Raw genomic sequence first — 26,056 nt, 5'->3', positions numbered from 1 at the left:
ATTCTTGCACAGAAGTTTGATGAATCTCAGGGATTATGTTAACTGGCACAAGAAAGCACTCCTCTCATCCTTGGATACTGCTTAATGGACTTGCTCATGGGACATTTTGAGGCAGGGTAAATAGTACATAGATTCATGGCATGTTGGCATGTAGGTGTTCTGGGTACGTTGCTCTATAGGGGTATCAACTTTGATTCTCCAATAGTTAAATGGCTGTGAGCTCTATGACTAGCTGTTATCAAAAAGAACTGGTTCTGACCATTTGGTGACTATGGAAATATACTATGACTGGTCATAATACAGGTGAATTTTGTCATCTGAAGGCAGATGTGTGTGTGTGTGTGTGTGTGTGTGTGTGTGTGTGTGTGTGTGTGTGTGTGTGTGTGTGTGTGTGTGTGTGTGTGTGTGCATGTGAATGTTATGCATACACAAATATATATAAATAAAAAGCTATACATATATATAGATTGATAGTTAGATGTAGATATACATATATACCTAAAGTTATATAAATATATAGAATTACATAGAGCTATACAAAAATAAAAGTACAGTTTTGTACCTACCATAAATGTAGATGTTCGAGGATCTCCATTGCTGCAGCCCTGACATATAGGTATTCCGCTGTCCACAATCGGCCCGAATACCAAAGGGCTAGAACCGGCGTCGGTCATCGGCGCCCGAGACTGACATCAGTACGTGTCAGTACAAATGCGCATGACCGACGCCATAACCTCAGTCTTTCTTGCCTCAGACGTCAGAATGCAAAAAACACCACCCAAACCCCAACCTAAAAAGAAAAAAGGGGGGAAGGAGGGAGGGGAAAATTGGACTGCAGCAATGGAGATCCTCGAACATCTACATTTATGGTAGGTACAAAACTGTACTATGTTCTTCGTCTCCCATTGCTGCAGTCCTGACATATGGGTAGAATCCCAGAGCAATGGAAAAAAGGGAGGTAGGACAACTAAGTAGCATTAGGAACTGCTACCATGCCCTGTAAGATTGCAGTGGCAAACCCAGCCCTAGACCTAGAATAAAGAGGTAAATGATAATGCTTTGTAAAGGTATGTACAGAACTCCAAGTAACTGCCTCTAGAATGTCTTTAGTAGCTACCCCTCTCAAAAAAGCAGTAGATGTGGCCGTAGCCCTAGTAGAATGAGGCCTGATCCCAACTGGAACCTCCTTTCCATGATGAGAGTAACAAAAAGCAATACAATGGCCAATCCACTTGGAAATAGTTTGTTTCGAGACAGCTTTCCCTCGTGAAGTCACAGCAAACAAAACAAATAATTGTTGAGATCTTCTGAACTCTTTGGTTCTGAACAAATAATACCTTAACTGCCTATGTACATCCAAAGAATGCAAAACTTTTTCCCCTTCATTTTGGGGTTAGCATAAAAAGTAGGCAAATGTATAGATTGGTTCAATGCCACATTAGAAATCACCTTAGGCAGAAAAGTAGGATTAGTACGTAAGGAAACTCTGTCCTGGTGAAAAATCAGAAAAGGTTCCACTGCCATGAGGGCCTGTAATTCAGATACACTTCTAGCAGAAGTAACAGCCAATAAAAAAGCAGTCTTCCAAGACAACAACTTCAATTCAGCCGTAGCTGCAGGTTCAAAAGGAGGCAGAGTCAGTTTTTCCAAAACAAAATTAAGATCCCAGGTAGGAGTAGGAGCCCTCCATGGGGGTCTTATATTCTTTGCCCCTCTAAGAAACTGTTTAACCAATGGATGTGAAAACAAAGGAGGGTCACAATCATAGTGAGCAGAAATAGCTGCAGCATGCACTTTTACAGAAGAGAAGGACAAACCCTTGTCCAATAAAATAGTCAAATATTGCAATGTACAACTCAAATTAGGCAATGTGACATCAAAGCCTTTAGCTGAACTCCAAAGAAAAAATCTCTTCCATTTATCAGCATAAACTTTTCGAGTACTAGGACGCCTGGCTTCCAAAATAACATCCAAAACTTGTTGAGGGAGCTGAAGGCCCTCATTCTCTAAAACCGAATGCGCCAGGCTGTCAGGTGTAGGGATTGCACCCTGACATTGAGAAAATGATTGTTTTCTTGAGACAATAAGTGAGGAATCCATGGTAATGGCCAAGGTGTTCCTTGAATTAAGCTCCTCAACAGAGGGTCCAATGCTGACGAGGCCAATCCGGTGCTATAAGGATCATGCAAGGTTTGTCCCTCCTGACTTTCAACAGCACCTTTGGAAGAAGAGGCAAAGGAGGAAAAGCATACACGTGAAGGTTGCTCCAACTGAAGGATAGTGCATCTATTTTCCAGGCTTTTGGATGAAACAGCCTTGTGCAAAACAGAGGCAGTTGGAAATTCAGAGGAGAAGCGAACAGATCTATGTCTGGAGTTCCCCAAGCCCTGGTCAACTGAAGAAATACCTGAGGGTCCAATTTCCACTCGTGAGGATCCACAATCTGTCTGCTCAGAACGTCTGCTAAAGAATTTTGCGCTCCTGGCAGAAACTGTGCTCGAAGAGTGATGTGCAGATTCAAAGCAGTTTCCCATAACAGCATTGCTTGTCTGCAAAGAGGGTAAGAATGAGTTCCCCTGCTTGTTGATGTACCACATGACAGTCGTGTTGTCTGTTCGAATCAACACCAGTCCTGGTTGAAGTAGGCTCTTGAATCCTTCCAAAGCAAATTGAACTGCTAGCATCTCTTTCATGTTGATATGCAAGTGAAGTAGCTCTGGGGGCCAAAGGTCTTGAATCCATTTTCCTTTGAAATGAGCTCCCCAGGCTGACTCCGAGGCGTCTGTCATCAAAATCTGACTTGCCTCTGGTTGGGACACAGAGAGCCCCTTGTTTAGGTGACATTCCTGAGCCCACCACAGAAATTCCTTCTGAATGCAAGGTAGAATCCGAATGACAGTGTCTAAATCGTGGCTGTGTTGAGTCCAAACGCTTTTGAGATACCATTGTAGCTTCCTCATATGCAGTTTGGCATTGGGAAGTACTAGAATGCAAGATGCCATGAACCCCAAGGCTTGAAGGACTGTCCTTGCAGTCAGCCTGGACATTACTGATAGTTGTTTTGAAGTATAGGTGAAGATTTCTTTGTTTGTCCGGGGTAAGAAATGCCATCTGAGCAGCTGTATTCAGTCTGACACCCAGAAAACACATCTCTTGTGAGGGTACTAGACTGGATTTTATTTTGTTCACAGAATACCCTAGGCATCTGAAAACTGTCATTACATACTGCAGATGTTGAAGAAGTTCGTGCTTGCCTTGAGCCAGAATCAAACAATCGTCCAGATAAGGATACATTTGAATTCCTTTTAGTCTGAGAAAAGCTATTACTGGAGCCAGGACTTTTGTGAATACCCTGGGCGCAGTAGACAAGCCAAAGGGCAATGCAGAGAACTGATAATGCAAATTCCCATTCTGAAATCTCAGGAATTTCCTGCAACTGGGCCTGATAGGAATGTGAAGATAGGCCTCTTTGAGATCCAGAGTCACCATCCAGTGATCTTTGCCCAGCATAGGTAACAGCTGTTGCAGTGTTAACATCTTGAATTTTGGAATTTCCAGAAGGGTGTTTAGAATGGACAAATCCAGAATTGGTCTCCAAGAATTTCCTTTCTTTGGCACTAAGAAAAGACGGGAATAAAACCCTGTGCCTCTTTCTGCAGAAGGTACTTCCTGTATTGCTCCCAACTGAAGCAGAGAAGAAATCTGTGCCTGTGCTTCCAGTCTTTGCTGATGAGGCACATCCGGCATACCTTTGAAAGGAGGGAATGTGTGAAAATAAAACTTGTAGCCTCGATTTATTATGTCCAATACCCATTTGTCCTGGGTAACCAAATGCCAATTCCTTTTGAAAAGTCCCAGTTTTCCTCCTAGAGGAGCTGCCAGCAAGGCAGAGTCCGGCAGCTGAAGACACAGGTCATTGGGACTGTTTCCGAAAGGACTGACCCCTGCCCTCCCCAGCAGAAGGGGTAGAAGAACTCAAAGTCCTAGACGTAATAGGGCCCTGAGAGGAAGCCCTACCTCTACCTCGCCTCGATCTACCCCTAGATGGATAATCTGAAGAGGGGAAAGACCAACCCTTAGCAGGCCAATTCCTACTGAACTTAGGGGGCTGAACCTGTAAAAAGTCCTTAACTGTCTGCATAGACTTAGCTTTTTCCTCCATTTTTTTCAAAACTGATTCTACTGGAGGGCCAAAAAGAACATCAGATTGCAGAGGAGCATCCATAATTCGAGCCTTAACATGCTCTGACAAGGTCTGATCTTTAAGCCAGGCATGCCTGCGAACAACTGAACTAGTAGCAGCCACCCTGGAAGAAGCCTGTAAAGCATCAAAACCACACTGCAAAGAATGCTTACCAACTTGGTCTGAAGCATGCACTAAATCCTGAAGCTCCTTACATTCAATACCTTCAGCTAAAGCATCTACTTTACATTGCAATTGACCCAGCAAATAATTTTGATACCTGAGCATATGAAACTGACAATTTAAAGCCCTCATAGCCAAAGTAGAAGAGGTATATAGTTTTTTACCCCACCTATCCAGGGCCCTAGCATCCTTGTCCAGAGGAACTGGATTTTTAACCACAGAAGCCCTAACACCTTTGGGCCCTTGAGAAATAGTTTCTGGATCAGCCCTAGGACTCTTAAATAAGTACTTGTGAGCTTCCGGAACCCTGTAGTATCTATCTGGTTTAACCGGGAAGGAGGCAGAGAATCTGGGTTAAGGGCAGCCTCAGAAAATACATCCTGAACAACATCCAGTACAGGGGGAATAGCCAAGGGCCTATGCTGAGGCAAAAACAAGAATTCTCTTAGCCTTTTATGAGAATCAGAATAATCCTGGCCTTCCCATTTGAAATGTTCCCTCATGGAATGCAAAGTCTCAGAGAAAGAAAAATCTTCTGGAGGGGATGCAGAGGGAGTAGTGTCCTCAGCCTCCGAATCAGAATAGGGAAGGAAATCCTGAAGTTCTTCCACAGATGAATCTGACTCATTGGAAGACTGAACCCAACCCTCCAACACTGTCTCTACCCTGGGCCTCTTCTCAGGGGGGGGCATAGAACCCCTAATTAAAGTAATCAAATCTTCAGCCATCTTTAACATGTGCTTCCTAGGAGCTGGACCCTAGGGACTAGCACCAGCAGGGGCAGACTTAGACTTAGAATGGGCTTTGCATAGAGAAGAAGGAGGCCTAACTACCCTAAGAGGGGAGGGAACCACTGACAACAGAGAAGCACCCTCAGCCTGGCCTAACACAGGAGAAGCCACTTCCTGTAGTAACAAAGGCTCCCCTTGAGACTCTGGTAAACTTTCAGAAGGAGTCGCTGAAGTAGTCAGTGGTTCCACAGAACCGGCGTCCGGAGTGGACGACTCATCCTGTTTGGACCGCAAAGCCTTCTCTTTGCGTTTTTTAGAAGAACCAGGCATCGGCGAATCCGACGGCATGTTGTAATTACAACGTTTACCAAACACCAGCCTAGCACAGTCCAACCGACGTTTAATAGTACGCTTGTTAAAAGTAGCACAAAAGTGACACCCAACAACGTCGTGCTCAGGCCCCAAACAAGGAATACAGAGTGAATGGTAATCCCTATGAGGAATCTGTTTCCCACAAGAAATACAGTTATTAACTTTTTCTGACATCCGTCAATACTGAGGCAAGAAAAAGACAAAAGTGTCCCCAACGGGGTACTTAGCCCAACTTGGTCTCCGGTCTGAAACTCGAAAACCGACAATTCCAGAACGCCGAACGGCACTTGCAAATGCTGCTTCTGCTTAGGACCACGCGGCAAGAAAGACTGAGGTTTTGGCGTCGGTCATGCACATTTGTACTGACACGTACTGATGTCAGTCTCGGGCGCCGATGACCGACGCCGGTTCTAGCCCTTTGGTATTCGGGCCGATTGTGGACAGCGGAATACCCATATGTCAGGACTGCAGCAATGGGAGACGAAGAACATCAAGAGATTGTCCATAATATTTCTTTATATATGAGATTATATTTATTTATAACAATAAATACGTACATAATATAGTTTCTATTTGTTTATAAAGTCTACATGTGCAGATACAGTGTCTGGCAGTGGGTGAGGGATATGCATACCTGTCTGCCGCCCCTGGATTTGCATTATCTACATTACTTCCAATCATTTTTGCCATGTCTTTGTACAGATTGATAGATTCCATACAAATCAATGTGGGTTGTTATTAATTCATCATATGGGGAAATGTTTCATTTTGGTACTGCATACTAGGACATATTAGTTAAGGGGTCCTTTGGAAACATGTTTCATTTCATGTTAGTGCAAACCGGCATATATTATTGAAGGATCCTTAGCGTAAATATTTCATATTTTTCCTTTTCCACATGACCCATTCACATCATAATCTTTCTTTACTTTGATGTTGGATGCATGATGAGAGATCAGGAAGCACTACTAGGACACCATGGGAAGTCATGGCTACCTGTGTCAGAACCGCTAACCTATTTATCTGAGAAACCTGCTCTTCCTCTGTCTCTTTAAAAAATCAAGCAAACTCATTCACATTGGGGTACTATACCTGCACTTGCCTTTTATAAGGATTGACTCCCATTTCCTTGGATGTCTGTCCCTTCCTATCATAAGCATTGAGGGTAATTGTAATTCAGTCTTCTTTATGTATGTGTTTTCTGCTGTCCTTTGAAATAATGAGGTGTCAGCACTTAAACTCAGAGTCATATCTCTTAATGCAAAGGCTTCCATTCAGTCTTATGTTGTTTTTTGCATTTTAATTTGAATGCAGAGAGCTAAAGTACCAGTAGTAATCTTTTCAGCTCCACAGGATGTTTCCCATTTTACTACGCCACTGCCTTTTCATATGTAAGTGGTCACTCCCTGCATTTTTGTCACTAGACTAATTTGAGGTGCATTTTAGATAACTGAGTCTTGAAGAGCATGTTGGATGCAGTCATAGGTCATCTGTACAGTGCAATCAACAGTTTTATATTTCAAACAATTTTTTTAATTATTATTTATTTCTCTCTCTCTCTCTATATATATATATATATATATATAGCTCAATATAATATATATATCTCAATATAATATATATATATATATATATATATATATATATATATATATATACACACACACACACACACACACACACACACACATATATCTATATCTATCTCTCCTTCTGTTTCTTTCTCTCTCTCTCTCTCTCTCTCTCTCTATATATATATATATATATATATATATATATATATATATATGTATATATACACACACACACACACACATATATATATATATATATATATATATATATATACAAATTTATATATATATATATATATATATATATAATTTTGTATAAATATATATATATATATATATATATATATATATATATATATATATATATATATATAAACATGTATTTATTTGGTTTTTATATAGATATATATATATATATATATATATATATATATATATATCTATATATATACTAAACTATATATATATATATATATATATATATATATATATATATATATATATACTAAACCCCTCCGTACCCAAAACAATCTCAATAAGTCGTTATTATGCTGATCTCATTTCCTGCTTCCTACCAAAGTACATCAACCATACATATACACATTCCCTAATCAAGTAATCAGAACTATATTGTACACTGACTAACCCTCTGTACTAATAACTACTACTTATACACATTATCCCCATCTTTTTCCCTTTTCACCTTTCCAGCACATGCTACTATATAATGTCATAACAAGTGATTTGGCAATATGTCTGCTTCCTCAATCATCATCACTAACTACATAAGCAACTGTGCATCCCTGTGTAAGTGTCATCCCCTTTGGTAAAAACTCTGTACCCATGAACTGCCACATGGGCAGCAATCAACTTAACACCAAATGCATGATAAGAGACCTTGGGACCCAGGTGGACAGTAGTCTCTCCTTTGATAGTCACATCACCCCAGTAGTCAAGAAGTCCTTCTATGTGGCACACCTCATCATAAAAGGGTTCTCATCCAGGAAAAAAGAGGTCTTTGTTCCCTCTACTCGACACTCATTAGACCCATTATAGAGTAAAACGCCCCTTTTAGAATGTACCTCACATAGACATCTGCAGCAGCTGGAAAGGCCACAGAAGTACCTCACAAAGACGATTACTGTCCTCAAACAAATGCCCTACACTGACCGCCTCAAAAAACTCCAGCTTTACTCTGTAGCATATCGTCTACTCTGTGGTGATCTCTGCCTAACATATAAAGCTATGTCAAACCCAGAGCTGTTGGACATGCTACACCTAAAGAAAACCCAATCCCTCTGAGCTACTACACACTCTAGGGACCTAAACCTTGTCACCACAATAAACAGGACATGCTGGAGGGATAGATTCCTATCCCAGAGACTTCCCATACTCTGGAACAGGCTAGCCATCTATGTCAAGCAAAGTTCTTCATTAGCACTCTTCAAGAAAAATATTGATGAGTGGATGGGAAATAGGAAATACACCCTGGGGATCACTTCTGTTTCTCTGCTCGACAGTGGCACAGGAAAATAACTTTTTTGGGTGGCGTAAGCCAGGGAACCTTGTTGGCTAGGCTTACGTAGGCTCTTGGGCCGATAGCCTAGTACCTACCTATGAACCTATGAACCTATAAATGATTACTTCTACACTCTTTGACCAAATGCAAGCAGTAGGTCATACAAAGTAACACTGGACTTAATGCTCACTATATTTGTACAATAGCACTACTGTAATTGGAGAGAAATTCAAATAATACTACCTCTGTACCATTTTGTTTCTGAGTGCTGTAGCTAAGATTCCCCACTATGTATCTTCAGTATTGTATCACAATGTTTTTATTTATATGTTGCATTCAATGTCTCATCTATGTCTAGTTCATTCACAATATAATGACTATGTAGAGCATCTCACCCCGGTCCTCCGCTGAAAATGTGTTCTGCCCAGTTGCACATTCCCGATAAACAAATGTAAAATAAAATAAGTAAAATGTTATAAAGTGTCTTAGTGGCTGTGTCTGTGTATATAACTGAATATGAGATTGATCTGTTATATACCCTAGATTTTGTCACAGGTGCAATCATTCATATTGTCTGTATAGTAACGATGACTATCTATGTATATATACACATGGGTCTACTTTCATAGACCGAACGTACGAATCACCGACACACATTTTCCCCACCCCAAACAACCGACAACACACCACACCGACAACTCAACATACCGAACACCAAAACACCGACACAAAAAACGCCAAATACACATTGCACACAACAACATATCCACTAACCTTAACCTAAACCCTAACCCTAACGTCCGACACTACCGCACACTTACCCAACCCGCACCCTAACCCTAACTCACTTAACACACCCCTAAACCCCAACACCGTCACTATCGCACACTCACCCTACCTGCACCCTAACCCTAACTCACTTAACACACCCTAAAACATTCAGCCCATCACTATCGCACACTCACTCCACCGCATTCTAACCCTAACACACTTAACACTACCCTACACAGCTCACGTCACTTCCACACACTTACCTCACCGGAACCCTTAGTCCGACACCACCGCACACTCACATTTTCCACACACTATCCTAAAATCCCTCAGTATCGTACACTTACCTGTCCGCTCCCCAAGACTACATCTGTCACTGCACACTTACCGTGCTCGCTCACACGCTGCCGTTGTCGGTCTCACAGCCGCCGGGATATCGCGTTTTGTAACCTACCTGTTCGGTCGTCCGTCGGTCTTCGGTGTCGGTATAGTGGCGCTCGGTCTATGAAAGTAGACCCATACACATATATATATATATATATATATATATATATATATATATATATATATATATATATATATATAAATAGATAGATATAAAACTGCATATATATATATATATATATATATATATATATATATATATATATATATGTGTGTGTGTGTGTGTGTGTATGTGTATAATAACTAAGATATATGTAGCTTTCACATCAAAACACAAACCACACACCCACCTTTGTGGAGGCCCTCAACAGAAATGTACACAAACATCAGAGACCTCCAAGGCAGAAATGCACTCAACCACCACAACACAGCACAAATCACAAGACACATAGCTCACCAACACAGTGTGTCCCTCGACTTAAGCCCCTAAGGCAAAAGCTTGCCCAATACACTAATCATAGGTGACTTGATAGTGAGGCACACTGATGTCCCACTCCCTAGGGTGAATAAGGAGAAGGTAACAGTCAGCTGTCTGTCGGGTGCCAAGATCTGACACATACCACACGCACTCAGGTCACTCCACAACAAGTACAATTATGACTCTCTCATTGTTCATGTGGGTGTGAAGGACCTGAGATGTATCTCCCTTGACTACATGAAAATAGACATGGAGGAGCTCTCAGATTATGTAGCCCAGGCAGGTATGACCCTAGCCCTGAGCAGCATCCTGCCATCGCCCAGAATGATACCACAGTACAAACAGAAAATGATTGGCTTCAACAATTGGCTAAATTTCGGGTGTCATTCTAAGGAGATGCAGTATCTTGCGGTGACATGATTGACTGACCTCAATGCTTTGCCAGAGATGGCTTACATCTGTAACCTCTGGGTTTCAGAATACTGGCTAAGGCTCTTGCCACCCCTATAGTGCCTTTTTAGGCAGTGTTCCAAAGACAAAATTACCACTGTAACAGCTATAAATAAATGCAATCTGAGGGTTATGCTGCTCAGTGCTAGAGGTCTAAATCTCAAGTGGCACTCACTCGAAGCCCTGCTTAAAATGGAGAACATCGACATTTGTGCTGTAATGGAGACCTGCTTTAAAGCAGCAAAAAGTACCCCTGCACTACCAAGTTATAACTTATTCCACACCTTTCTGCCCCAGAACTTGAACCAAAACTCCAAATGCAGTGGAGTCTCCATATTCATTAAGGATATGCACACCTCCAGACGAGTTCATAGCATAATGCATCTGAGATAATTCAGGTACAATTAACATTGGGCAAAGACAGCAATTCAGGTCGCAACCTGCTGTAGGCCCCCAACCATGTCCCAAGACTCTCACTCCAAGTTTCTAAGTACCCTGGAAAATATTAAGGTCCACAACAACACCCTCATATGGGGTGACTTCAGCTATCCCTCCATTAACTGGGAAAACTGTTCATGCACCAACACACTTGCCCTACATTTCCTGAAATTCATTAATTCCAATGCCCTGGGCCAGCTCATTCTTACCCCTACTAGAGGGTACAACATCTTTGACATGGTTATTACCAACATGGGGGGGGGGTCATTGCTCTACATCAGTAGTTGATTCCTCCCCGGTTAGATCCTACCACAAACTAATCACCATGGAAATCCACATCCCACCCACACCCCTGCAAAAGTGACCACCATGAGAAATTTCTCCAGAGCTAACTTTGGGGTCCTAAAAACAGTGGTGGCTAACTTCACGGCACTCATGCAAATGGAGAATAGTTGCATGACTGCTGAATCATACAACAATGTACTGTATGAACACGTATAGAAATGCATGGAACTAGCCATACCCAACAGAACCAAGATGCTCTTCTCCAAAAGAATTGAAACCAATCTGTTGGTCCCCTGCCATTAACAAACTCTACAACAGAAGGAAGAAACTGTCGCAGAAAAAGGTGAAGTTCCAAGACTGGAAAAACTCCTTTGCTAGCCTCAACAAAAAATTGAGATCCCTCATCAAATCCTTTAAAGCTAGCTATGAAGGCAGAATTTCAGCAGATACTAAAGACAACCACAAGACCTTCTAGAGCTATGTCAAGAATCTCCACGGCAATACCCAGATTTGCTCTGAGTTACTGCACAATGGTACCTCTTAAATTGAGCCAACAGATATTGCCAACATCTTGGCCGACAGATTCAGAACCAACTTTACTCCTCCCCCACCCAAAGGACCAATCACAACACTGGAAGAATGCCAGACACCCAGTATTACTGCTTTACAGGATAAAGCTGCATTGTCCAAGCTCAGGAATACAGCTTCAATGAGACCCAACAATATCTCTGGCTGTGTTCTACATGAACTACAAATTGAACTGGCACCACACCTGTGTGCCCTGTTCAATCACAGACTCACCTCAGGCTTTACCCCTTCCGAATGCCCCACTGCAACAGTCATCCCACTCCATAAAGAATGAATGACTACAGACCTGGGAACTATTGCCCCATTAGCCTGAAGTGTCAGATATGTAAGGCTATGGAGTGCATCATCATGGACCTAATTAATAATGATACAGGGAATCTCCAAACTATGGACCCAATGCAGTTTGGTTTTGTGAATGGTAGATCATGCCTGCTCAACCTGGTGGACTTCTTTGAATCAGTACCCAGAGCTGTGAATGAAGGCAAGGTAATTCATTTAGCCTACCTCGATCTGGCCAAGACCTTTGATACCAGTCCCCACTCAGGAATTATAAATAGACTCACCAAACTAGGAATCAACCCCTGTATCACTAGATGGGTTGCAAACTCACTCACAGATAGATCCCACAGTGTCAAAGTAGCAGACTCTAAGTCAGACTGCTGACCAGTCATGAGTGGAGTCCCACAAGGATTGGTCCTGGGTCCTCTCCTGTTTGGCATCTACTTCTCAGAAGTCCGGGTCAATATGGAGTGACTCTGGCTGACCATGTTCATAGACAATTGCAAGCTGGGAGCCATTATTAACTCCCCAAGTGATACAGACATTCTGCAGAAAGGTCTCACTGAGACAAATGACTTGTGTCGAAACCATGGCCTTAAGCTCAATACCAAAAAAATGCATCATCATTCCCGTTGGGAAAAACTCCGTTCCCACAAATTACCACTTCAGCGGTAGTCCACTGAACATTGAAGGTGTTATAAGAGATCTAGGGACACAGGTTGACAGTAACCTGTCCTTCAACTACCCCATTGCCACTGTGGTCAGAAACACCTTCTATGTGGCACATCTCATTACCAAGGGATTTGCATCCAAGAAGATGGCCCATTTGGCATGTACCTCACTAGACACCTGCAACAGCTGGAGAGACAACAAAAGTACCTCACAAAAAGGATCCTAGGCCACAAACACATGTCCCACATGGACAGACTCAAAAAAACTCCAGCTTTTCTCTGTCTCATATTGTCTACTAATAGGTGATCTCTGCTTGACTTACAAAGCCATGTCTGACCCACCACTGTTAGAAATGCTACATCTAAAATAATCCCAATCCCTATGCACCACACACTCCAGAGACCTCAACCTCATTACCATAATCAACAGAACATGCAGGAGGGACAGGTTCATAACCCAGAGATTGCCCATGCTCTTGAACAGACTTCCCATACATGTCAAGCAGAGCACCTCATCGGCCCTCTTCAAGAGAAATCTTGATGAGTGGATGGGAAATAGAAAGTTCACCCCGGGGATCACTCTAGTGGTGCTACTCAATAGAGGCACTGGGAACTAATGTCGGGTGGCACGATGCCAGGGCAATTCTATGAACTAGGCTTGTAAAGACTCCAGGGCCATTAGCCTAGTACACACCTATGAACCTATGAATGTATATATATATATATATATATATATATATATATATATATATATATATATATATATATATACACATATGCTGGCTGAGCTATATCTATATCTACATATATATATATATATATATATATATATATATATATATATATACATTAACCCTTCTCCAAAACCAAAACAATTTCAGAAAATTGTAATTATCCCAACACCATTTTCTGCTTCCTCCCCTAGTACATCACCAGATATCCATTCCTAAATAAAGTACTCAGACCCACATTTTACACTGCCCAACCATCTGTACTAACAGCTAGTACTTACCTACAGTACCCTATTTACCCTTTTATCTGTCTTACATCTACTGATGTATGTGTGCGTATAAATATATATATATATATATATATATATATATATATATATGTGTGTGTGTGTGTGTGTGTGTGTGTGTGTATATATATATATATATATATATATATATATATATATATATATATATATATATATATATATATATAGAGAGAGAGAGAGAGAGAGATCTACTTTTCTTAGTCGAAATGTCATTACTTCGAAAAAAAAATGTAGTTGCCCACTTTAGCGAAAGTGCATTTACATGAAAGTGCACTTTTGCTGAAGTCTAGTCGCTGGATCAGCTTACTAAAAAAACCACAATAGAAATATCTTTTGCAGGGGAGCAAGCCCCCTGCACCCCCATACCCCCCTACTTAAATATACCAACTCTGAGATCACACTACAGTGAGGTAAAGGGAATATTTCCATTCCATGCTGTATTGTGATCTCCATACTCGTTTGTTGAAGTTTCAGTACTTTGAACAAGTGGTCTCGCACAAGTGGGTTTCAAAGTACTGAAACTTCAACCAACCGAAGAAGACCCATATATATATATATATATATATATATATATATATATATACTGCTATATAATAGCCTCCGCTTCCTCCATGATCATCACTAACTACCTACGATATTCTATATGTATATGCTTCCCAAATCTTTGACCATATGCAAGCAACAGACACTTAGAGTAACACTGGACTTGATTTTCTCTACATGCAGTAGAACACTACGACTGTAACTGGTGAGAACTTCTACTAGTACTACTTCCATACTGTTTTGCTTGTAAGTAATGTAATTCTGAATCTCTACTATTTATCTTCACTAATGTATTAACATGTTTTTATGTCTTTGTTGCTATGAAATGTTTAATTTACATCTCTTTCATTATCTATGTAATGTCTCTATTTGGATCACTTCTCCTTGTTTATCCACTGTAAATGTAAATGTATGTAAATATTATACATAGATAGATATAATATACTTCCTATTACTAAGTGGCTGTGACTGTGTATATAAATAAAATTAAGATCTATTTTTTTATCTACTGTATAATAATGCTTTTTTTTGGATGTAGTATTTAGCAAAGGCCTTGAGACCAATCCATTGTCTGCCTCACTCCTTTTTTCAGCATATTCTTTTCATCTGTTTTATGTATTAAAACCAATTGCATATGAATGTCTTGTATTTAAATGTTCTGATGTCTGTATCAATGCCATGATATCCTTATTTTGTTGCTTTTAGTCTTATATTCTTTCATTTTGTCCTCTTTGCATCTTTTAGAGCCACTGGGCACCTGGTTGGTTTTGATCTCGCCCCTCTGCTTGTGCGAGCAAGGACTCCTTTCACTCCAGCTAAATGTAAAGGAAACTCTAATCAATAATCATCAAAAAATAAATACTGCAGCTCCAGCTTTAACTCTGGGAACCCTGCTGTTGCTACTTAGGCATAGTGTAGGAATCTGCTTTTTTGACTACTGTTATGCCTTGTTAAAATCTGTTACAATCAGCTAGAGTGCATACCCCAGGGTTAACAGCTGCAAATCTTCTTCCTCTTAGCCCCCCAATCCTTTTCATCCATTTCACTGTTGATACGTTTTGCTTAACTTATCTGTTTTATTTTAAGGTATTTAGCCCCTCTCAATAGAGTCATAGCCTTTAGTCCCTACCCCTCAATACTTATTCTTCACTAATTAAACACCAAACAAAGGTGCAAAGTGTCAAGCTGCTTTAATCTTTAACTACATAGTGTGCAGCAAAGAGCAAACAAATACATATGTAAAAGAGAATAAAAGCTGCCATTTCAGACTAGTAACCAGCATACTACTTCTAACTGTGGTGTCCTCTAACTGATAGTTTTTCTTAGAGAAACTTTCCTGTTCTTGAACAGGATGTAAGACCACTCCATTTACCCTCGCTGTACTCAGGCTCATGCCGCTCCCCTACCTTACCCCCATTCTCACCCACCCCCCACTTTCATTACAGTTATACTGTCTATGCCACACCTCTTCCTCCCCTCTGGCCAATTTGATGTCCCCAATCAATTAACAATTCCTCTCTACTGTCTTCTCTCTCTCCAAACTCTCCTCCTCCTCCTCCCAGGCTCATTACACTAATTCCCTCCCACATCAATTGACCTCACCTCCTTCTCACCTCCTTTACATTAGTATCCCCTCCTTTTCCCCAGAACTTCCTACTAGAACAACATACTACCTTTATTTATCTCTTGTCTTGTTTCTCAAACACTATACTTCATATCAACATGATACACCTTTCGCTCTCTGCTTTCCTCCTCCTTTTCCTTTTCCTATCAACCTCTTACCCCATTCCACTTCACTATGAAACACCATCTCCAACTCTCCCCTTCACTCACATCACCAACACCATCCCTAACCTACATCTAATCTCTCCATCCCTCTATCATATCTCACCTACACACTTTTTCAAGATTAATATATTTCCAATCACCACCCATACTCCCATACCAAAACCTATAAGTTCTGCTTTCTTAAACCCCCTCACATACATTATTACTTTCCTGGAAACACTTCTAGGCAGGGACATCCACCTCAACCCAGGACTACTAGCCCCTGCCTCACTCAATTTTACATCTCACTCCTCTTCTCCCCAGTTCTCCCTTCTACCCTCCCTCAAACCCCTAAATCATTACATATCTTATCCTTAAATGTCCAAAGCCTAATAAACAAAATCAGAGAAATTCATTCATTCATTGCCAACATCCCCCCATATCTCAGCTCTGAAATCTGGTTGAAACCCCATATCACAAACATAGAAATCTTACTTTCATGTTATAACGTCTTCCACTGTGACAGAACCAACAAGAGGGGTGGAGGGGTTGCCATCCTTTATACTGAACAATTCATTCTCTCTCCACTCTCAGTTTCTATACCCAACTTTGAGCCTACAGAACTCCTTATCATCAAGTATCTAAATCCACATAATAAATTTGCCATAGCCTCCATCTACATACCTCCCAGAAATAATATCCCCATCCTCGAGAACATTTTCTCCTGACTTACTAATAATATTCCATATGAAACCATTCTTCTTAGTGACATTAATATTGATTGGGACAAAGTTTCTACTTCATCTCCTAGTCATAGTCTCAGCCTTTACAACTTCCACCAACTTATATCCTCTCCTATTCATACTAACAAAAACTCCACCTCTGGTCCTACTCTGGATTGGATTCTCACCTCAGATCCCAACCTTTATCATACCCTTGGCATACTTCCTAACTCTCTTAGTGACCACTCCCTGACCTTTATCCATAGAATCTCCAAACATACTCCTAAAGACCACCTCTATAGAGATCGTCATAAACTCAACCAAATCAACCTTGAGACTTTTAATTCGACTTTGTCTAATGAAAAATGACTCTTCCTTCAGCACCTCTCTCTGAATGAGGCCATAACATTGTTTAATAAACTATTCATAGACATGCTTAACTCCATGGCACCTATCAGAAAAATCTAAATAAAATCTAACTCAGCTCCCTGGCTCACAAAACATACTCACTCCATTATTTATAAAAGAGACAGTATCTGGAAAGCCTGGGTCAAAAATAAGTCCCCTATTCTTCTTCAAAGATTTAAATAGCTCAGAAACCTTTCCAAAAAACGTAACAATGACAAGAAAACTTTCTTCTATTCCAACCAATGTAACCCACATAACCCCCCCCCCAAAAAAAAAATCTGGAATTCCATTAATCATCTCCTTTATCCTGGCAATCCTCCAACTCCCAACTCCTTCCGACAGAATACTACTACTGAAACTGCCACTCTTCTTAACAACTATTTCATTGAAACAATCCAAAAACTTACACAAAATAGTAATACATCATCTTCCCCTTCTTTAGCCCCCAACATAATTCCTCTTGATACACACAATAGTAATACTTCCACTACCCCTTCACCCTCAAACATGACACCCTTCAATACCTTCTCTTTCAAACCTGTCACCACCTCATTCATCAAATCTCTCCTTTCCAAAATCAAACCTTCCTCCTCCTCTACTGACAAACTGTCTGCCTTCTTCCTCAAAATTGCTGCAGAATCCATTGCCTACCCCATCTTTATACTCAGAAATTGTTCCATTACTGATGCCTGTGTCCCTGATTTATGGAAGTCCTTCTACAATATTCCTCTTCATAAGGGCAGAAACTCTACCGATCCATCTAACTATAGACCCATCATCATCCTGTCCCCATTTCCAAAATTCTGGAAAAGTGTATTCACACCCAGCTACTCAAACACCTGCTTGATAAAAACCTGCTAACATCTACCCATCATGGCTTTAGACCTTTCCACAACATTTCCACTGCACTACTTTCCTTCACCCATACAGTAGCTGAGGCCAGGGACAACAACAAGTTAGTCTCCCATTTATTTCTTGATTTCTCTAAAACTTTTGACACTGTCTCTCACTCTAAACTTGTAGCTAATCTTTCCAACCTCTGGCTCACTACTTTCTCCTTAAACTGGTTTTCAAGTTACCTCACCAATAAGTGACAATCCATTTGCTGGCAAACTGTCTTCTTCCCCTTCCAACTTGTCAACACTGGTGCACCACAAGGATCTATCTTAGGCCCCCTCTTGTTCAATATTTTCACTAACAATCTACAGTCTGCCTGGAGCCTCACAACACTCCTTTAGTATGCTAAATATTTTACTTTTATTACCACTGCACATAGCTTCCCTGGTTATCTCTAACTCAGGACACCTTTTCTTCTGTTGAAACATGGCTCTCTGGCAATCAGCTCGTACTTAATGCTAAAAAAAAACTAAACTACTTCTCTTCCTTCCTAAAACTCTTGGAACATCACAAATCATCCTTTTCCGTCATCTCCCTCAACAATACCATCATTAAACCTGAACCCCATTCCAAACTACTAGGTATCATTATTGATGATGAATTAAATATGACATACACATCCAACGTTGCATAAAGAAAACACACCAGAAACTTGGTCTACTCTATTGTAATCAGAAATTCTTTACACCTTCCTCCAAAATATTCCTAGCCCAGTCTCTCCTATTACCTTGTCTTATATATGCAGCCCCTATTTTTACAAATACTCAAACTATTCTACTCTCCAAACTTAAACAATCTTATAATAAAATTGCCAGATTTGCCACTAGTCTCCCTTATAATTCCCATCACTGTCTTTCCCTTAAAGCACTCCAGTGGCCTGAATTTTCTAACCAGCTATTACTTCAGCAACTACACATTACCCTTTCAATCCTGAATGACCCCTCTTCCTGCCCCTCTATCTCTAACCGAATATCTTATTACAACCCCCATCATCTCCTTCACACAGCCAACAAACTCCTCTTTGATATGTACAAACTTTAAAAGAATATTGGTAAATCCCTCTTTAAGTACTCTGTAGCCCATGCCTGGAACACATTTCCCCTTAATATAAGACACATCTCCCAAAAATACCTGCCTAAACATGAACTTAAAAACTATCTACTAAGGACTTGTTCCTGCCCGTGTCTAACCCCCACATGACAACTTTAGTATTTATTCATTCTCTACTCATCTAATCTGTATCACCATCTTTCTTTCTCCTCTTCTCTCTGTCTTGTAATTCTATATAATTTTTTTCTCGATTTTATATTCAAAATATATTCCTAAATTTAAAACATAATAATTATATCAGCACCATGTCTCCGTCAAATACTTTAAGTGCATCTCATATCTTGTACCAATTCTTATTGTTACTTTTATTTTTATCTCATCTACATTATGCAGTGATAACTGTTGTTAATATTCCTCATGTTATGTCTTCTGTACAACTGTTCATTTTTGTTATGTTTCTAATTTTTATAAGATTGTGAGCTTTTCTCCTTGATTCTCCACTGAAAATGGGCCTTTGCCAGCCACAGACATTTAGCTTTTGCTTATACTTCGGAAAAAGAGATTCCAAACAGTAGAAGTCCCAGGACATATCCCAGTAGAACACCACTGGTTACAGGTCTGCTGTTGGAGGTGGATTCTCCTATTTTGACTATATGAGTTCTATCAGTGAGCCAGTTAGGAACCTATCTAACAATACAAGGGTTGATGCCTAGTTGGGTGAGTTCATCAATGATGCTTGAGTGGGGGATAGTGTTGTATGCCTTGGCTAAGTCAAGGTAGGCTGTGGTAGGCTGTATGCACATATTTCTCCTTGTCCAGGGCCTTGGTGACTGTCTTGAAGAAGTCCACCAGGTTTAACAGGCATTATCTCCCTTTGATAAATCCAAACTGAGTAGGGTCAGGTGTTTGGAGATTACCTATATCTTAGCTGATAAGGTCCATGATGATTAGCTCCATGGTCTTGTAGATAAGTTTAGTTTTCATTGCACCAGGGCATTGGTCCTATGACAGTTGAATACAATACTACTATTCCATCCTTGGATGTGCTGCCCATTCCCTCACTTATGAGGTTCACCACCTTAAAGGACTTCATTATTACAGTGCACACATGGCAGTCAAAGTTTATGTTACAATCTGAGTTCCTAGATCTCTATCCATATAGTACTCTCCTAGAGGGCTGCTGTCTGTCTTGTAATTTGCTGCCAGTATTTGATTTTCAAATCTTTTAGGAATGCATTTTGGTGAGTCTTTTGTAATGGGATCAGTTTATAACTCCAATCTTTTCTCTGCATTTCTCCTTTCTGCAACATATCATTATTGTTACAGGATTTAGTGTATGCCTCCAAGTTTGTGGTTGTCTGTGATCCTGGTCACCAAAAGTCCCTCGGCATTTGCTCAGACGTCTTAGTAATCTGTTTCAAATGGAGGGACAGAAATCAGCCCCTTTGTGCAGCTGTATCAACTGTTCTCTTTCTGGATGTGTCTTCTCACACCTTGACAAAGTGTGTCCCGTCAATGAGCCATTTCACACTCCACAAAGTGACCTAATAGTTTGTGAACATTCAAGTAGGATGTTTTATGAAACCCAGTTGGTGAATTTTGTCAGATGCCATACCCAGGTCGGGTTATGCGTTATGCACCATCTTTCTCTCCACCATGAGCATAGTGACCTACTTGAAGATGTCAATGAGATGCTGCAGTCATGACCAACCAGTTATAGAGTCAAACTGGGTATTAGCAAGTGACTTCAGCTAATGCAAATAAGGTTTCTGTATCTCTAATTTTCTGAGCAATGTTATTAGCTGTAGAGAGCTGTGATGATTTCTACTTATGTGGAGTTTGTAGGAATGGGTTGTAAGCAGAGTTTTGCTCCAATATGTGTGAAAGCACATTTGCAGTACTTTTAAAAGATGACACATAAGAGTAAATCAACTTTATAGCAGTCTCATATCTGTCTGGCTTTGTAGACAATGGTGCATTGTAGTTCCTGTTGAAGAAATAGATCTAACTATATCTAAATTGCTATCTCTGTAGCTCTTTCATAAGGGGAAGTAAACTGTACATAGTGTTTATATGTATGTAGGTATATATATCTGGACATACATATACAGATATTGCTCTCTCTCTCTCTCTCTCTTACTTTAAGACAAATATCACTATTGCCATCTCTTGTTACTTATTCTGAACATGCTGGACTCAATATCCATGAGTCATTGTTTTACTCGCACACACTTTGTTCCCACTAGTATAGTTATTGTATAACAGAAAATTACTTTCATACTATTTACTAGTATAATTCTCTTTGGAGTGATAAATATTTACTCAGTAACCTCTGAATGACCCATAAAAATCTAATCCTTTGCATTGTTTGGAAAGCACTATTGTAAGGATAGCTGAAGTATGTGACTACAGTGATGTCTGTTCTTATTTATGTGCAAAATGTTTGGTTTGTGAAGCATGTGTACATCAGTCTGGAGCACCATCCAGATGTTAACATCATCACTGTATAAACAGGCATTCATTCTATGGCATTGATGTTGTTTACCCTTATGTATGTGTAACAGTGATTCATGCTTCTTCGCATGAAGCACATTATATGAGACCCACAGGACATCTGAGAGCAGTGAAAGTTTTTTTTTTTTTTTTTTTTTTTTTTTTTAGTACATTGTCATTGAAATTCTGTTTGTTTTTTTAGTTTTGGTTTCCTGATCAGTACATTTCTGCAGGGAAAGCAACTAACCATTGAAACCCTCTATCATCACACAGGCAGCAGCAGCCCTCCTTTGACCCACCATGTAAGACAATGCCTCAGACAGCACAAAACAGGACACATGGTGGGTCATGGCAGACTGTGTCATGACTGCCAGTCCATTACTTTATAGTCAAACTGGTTATTGCAAGTTATGTTTTTAAAAACAAAACAAACCCATTTACTTAGGAGTCCCAATTCCTGTAATCAGGTATCTCATGAGAGGCCTGAAATTTCTTTCAGTTGGCGCTCCCCTCCTATGGAAAAGAGGCATGGTCATTCCTATTCATAAGTCCTCACATGTTTTGTCTACAGAAGTCATTCAGAGACATTAGTATCTGCTGTTTCATACTAAATGAGGATGGTGTCAATCCTGCACTTCACAGCAAATCATGCTTTGTTCTCTTCTAATTTCATTTGCATCACAGATACCGTCACATAGAGTAATTTCCATTTGCAGGCCTACAGCATGTATCTTTTCATTCTTTTTTTGATTTCCTACACAGGTTGCTTTCCCTCTTCGCTTCATCTCTGCCTTTTGATATACATGTGCTTACTTCAAAGCATTTATCTTACATTACAGGTTACTAAATCATTATTCCAAAATGGAGAGCAGACTGAATGTAATCATCTGTTTTCTGTTCCTTCAGCACCTTAATTTTTTCAATGCATATTTCCAAAAGTATCCATGAAATTATAATTATAGAGCATCAGTTTGACCGATGGGTTCAGGTGCCTGGGGAGCGTGACATTTCCCTGTGGTACAGTTGACTGGGGAAACATTGCTGACGTGACATTCAGCTGCAGAGAAATATGGCTGTTTGCAAATTCCCTGTGAGCAATGTGAAGTACACACTGCCATGCTGACAGCTTTAATAACCAAATGCATGGCTGCAGAAGAATTAATGAGTATTGTGTTCAGTGTACAGTACATACTTATGTAACTACAACATGTAGACGTGTGCTACAGCATGGAGGAAATCCTGCAGGCTACTGTAGTCATATTTATGCTCCAGTATGCGTTTTAGGCAATGTTCCCTAGACTCTGTGAAGGGGTAGTGGTCCACACACTCCAATTATAAAGGCACTGTCCATTGTTCACTGCATTTTTACTGCTACTGACATGCCCTCTGGCCAGCCTGCTGCTGATGCCTGCAATATTGCCTGCTGTCTCATGTTCCCTAGGAGACGATGGACGTTGTTTTCCCCCTGTGCATTTGGTTATTGAAGTTGTGGGCATAGCAACATATTCTTCTCTTTGCCCACAGGGAATTTGCAAACAGCCATATTCCTCTGCAGCTGAATGTCACGTCAGCAATGTGCTCCCAGTCAAATGTCACACTGCCCAGGCACCTGAACCCTTGACAGACATACAACAATGTACTACTAGTACTCAAGCATACACAGTGACTATTGTCATCTACAGTGAGAAATTGCATATAAATATTATGTAGTAGTTATTTATTTATTTTTATTATTTATTTATTTACATATTTGACTCTTGTTGACTGGGAAAGTCTAATTGGGTTGGGAACCCATTTTCAGTGGAGGTCCAGGGGGAAAAGTCCACAAAGCATAACAATGAAAATACAAGTAAAAATAGGAAATACAAAAAACATTTGCAAAGATGAAAAACAGTTTTACAACAATAAGAACATTTTACAAAATTGATATGCAGTGGATAATTACATTTCAAAGGAAGTGTAGTTTATATATTAGGGGTGGTTTTAATGGCATGGTGCCAGCTGAAAATTCTTACAGCAGTGTATTTCAATCAAAGAGCACAAGAATGAAGGTTGATACAATTACAAAGGGTGTTTTTTGCCTTCTTCCTTGATATTGAAACTTCTGTGTGACTCCCTTTGTAGGCCCAGCATTTTCCTTTCCCAGCCTTGTCCATTTATGTAACCCTTTAATTCATAGAACCCCTTGTGATTTTAAGACTTCATTGACTTGGCTCTCCAACAGCAGCTGTCCTTGTATCACATTTATAAATAACTGGATGTGATGCTTATTGAATAACTATTCATCACACATGCTGTTTGAGGTGCTGATAGTCCTCAAATCCCAACTATTTACTGTTCTTTGAGGTTTTATGCTTTTATTTCCATGAGCTTTGTATAACTTTAACTTTCGGTTATAGGTGAAGGAAATTCCTGGATTGAAGCAGTGTCTGCTTTCACATGTACACTGGCTTAATCTTTGTCAGTGTTCACTACTTGGAAGTGCACAATGGCTATTTACTCAGCTGTACATGTGGACTGTCATCATTCAGTGTTTGTTTCTGAGGCTTTGTGACAGTCTCACTATAATTTCAGCAGAAACTATGGACTTATTAATGGGCCACTGATTTTTATGACATAATCTGCTTGTTTACATAGGATTGCATGCTTGAGCTGAATGTGAATGTATTGTCTGAAAAGTGCCATTGCAACTGTAAGTGTTCCTGAGTATGGACCTAATTTGTGAATGTATGTTTAGCCTGTTCTAGTGCATCATTGCTTTCCAAGTCTTTTATAATGGTAACAGTGCTATAGTCTTGTATTGTTTCAGTGACCAACCAAGATGTCTACGAAAGGATGGGCCGAAGTCGTGTACCATTGTGCCATACAGTTTTAAGCCTGTATATACCTATGGTCAGCATCCAGCTAAACAAGCATGCAGCTGCAGTAGTAACAGTGAGGAAGATGGCACATATATGCCAGATGTTGAAGACATGAGATGGTGCACATGCCAGCTCTGCACACCAATGAGCACTGCACTTGAATGTTACTGCTGTACATCATTGACCCATGCGAAAGCTAAAATCAGTCAAATTCAGCCTCCAACACCTTGTATTACTGTACATCCCCTCCTTGAAAATACTTGCCTAACACTACATCTGTTGCATATCCTTTTGTGAACCATGTACATGTTCAGAGGTCACTTTCAATGTACTTAGTAGTCAAACAGGTACAATCAAGTCCTTGTCTGTCACATGGCATGTCATGAATATTCTCTTTATTAAAATGGGGGTAAGCCAATTAATGGGCTATAGATGAAGTATTTGATGCCATACGATGGCACTGTACCATGCAATGCTTATGATTGCAATATAATGTAAATGCATTTTAGTAGTTGTAGTCCATGTCTTGCTGTAGTTATTGCACTGAACCAAAACAAAGTTAAGATGCGATGAACTTTAAAAAAATTTTGAGTGGTAGAAAGAAAGGTTCTTATGCAGTGATGTTTTTCAGGGAGGTTAGATGTGAGAATTGAAAAACAGCTTTGTAGATCACTGACATTTGATGGTTGATGACATTAAGGTTCTAACTGTTTGGCTGCCCTCTACACTCAAATAGGTTAGTTTAATTGCATGGTGCACACGCTGGCACTAGCAAATGAGTAACCATTCAGTGCATGTAGATAGATAATATAGTGTGCAGCATATGAGTACCACAGTGCATCATAATCTGCATTGACGCAGTTAACATTTTACTGGGATGAAAGTCAGCATATCTACCTTATATGAGTGAAGAATATCTAACACTTGAAGTTATAGCATTGTCTTTGTAGTTATAGTACAGACATTATTTATGCCAATACCTGTAGGATGCTACTTAATTTTAACTTTGTAGAAAACTGCAATAATGCATGCTGGATACACTGTAGTGCTGTTTAAGCATGTACTGCTTTCTCTGGTGCTATAATGCATGAAAAACTGTTAATCTCTTATGACTTACCTGATGTGAAGAAAACATCTACCATGTCTTAGTCAACAGACTAGAAAATAATATACCTCCTCTGTAGTTTCTATGCTTTTTATTTTCTGCTATGCTTATATCTATTATGCTTGTTTCTGTGACTTGGAGCTTTACTCCCCGGGCCTCCGCTGAAAATGGACATGTATCCAGTCGGACTATCCTGGTAAACAAATGTAAAATAAAAATAAATAAATTGTGACTGTGATCTTTTCTAGTTATGCAGAGTGTACAT

The 26,056-nt window shown here is 40.0% G+C and overlaps 1 protein-coding gene across 1 annotated transcript in view; it reads right to left on the bottom strand.

The window, feature by feature from the left end:
- Window positions 1-25,828, bottom strand: part of LOC122810810 (tyrosine-protein phosphatase non-receptor type substrate 1-like) — a 172,598-nt gene extending 146,770 nt beyond the window's left edge. The window contains exon 1 of the mRNA XM_044082371.1: window positions 25,804-25,828. Coding sequence (XP_043938306.1) covers window positions 25,804-25,828 — 25 coding nt within the window. The remainder of the gene's footprint in view (window positions 1-25,803) is intronic.
- Between the last annotated feature and the right edge of the window lie 228 nt (window positions 25,829-26,056).

This window comes from Protopterus annectens, chromosome 9.part0, assembly GCF_019279795.1.
Source record: "Protopterus annectens isolate FY-2018-M chromosome 9.part0, PAN1.0, whole genome shotgun sequence".
Taxonomy (NCBI): domain Eukaryota; kingdom Metazoa; phylum Chordata; order Ceratodontiformes; family Protopteridae; genus Protopterus; species Protopterus annectens.
The sequence above is the reverse complement of the archived record's forward strand: the minus strand, read 5'-3'. Positions and strand labels throughout refer to the sequence as shown.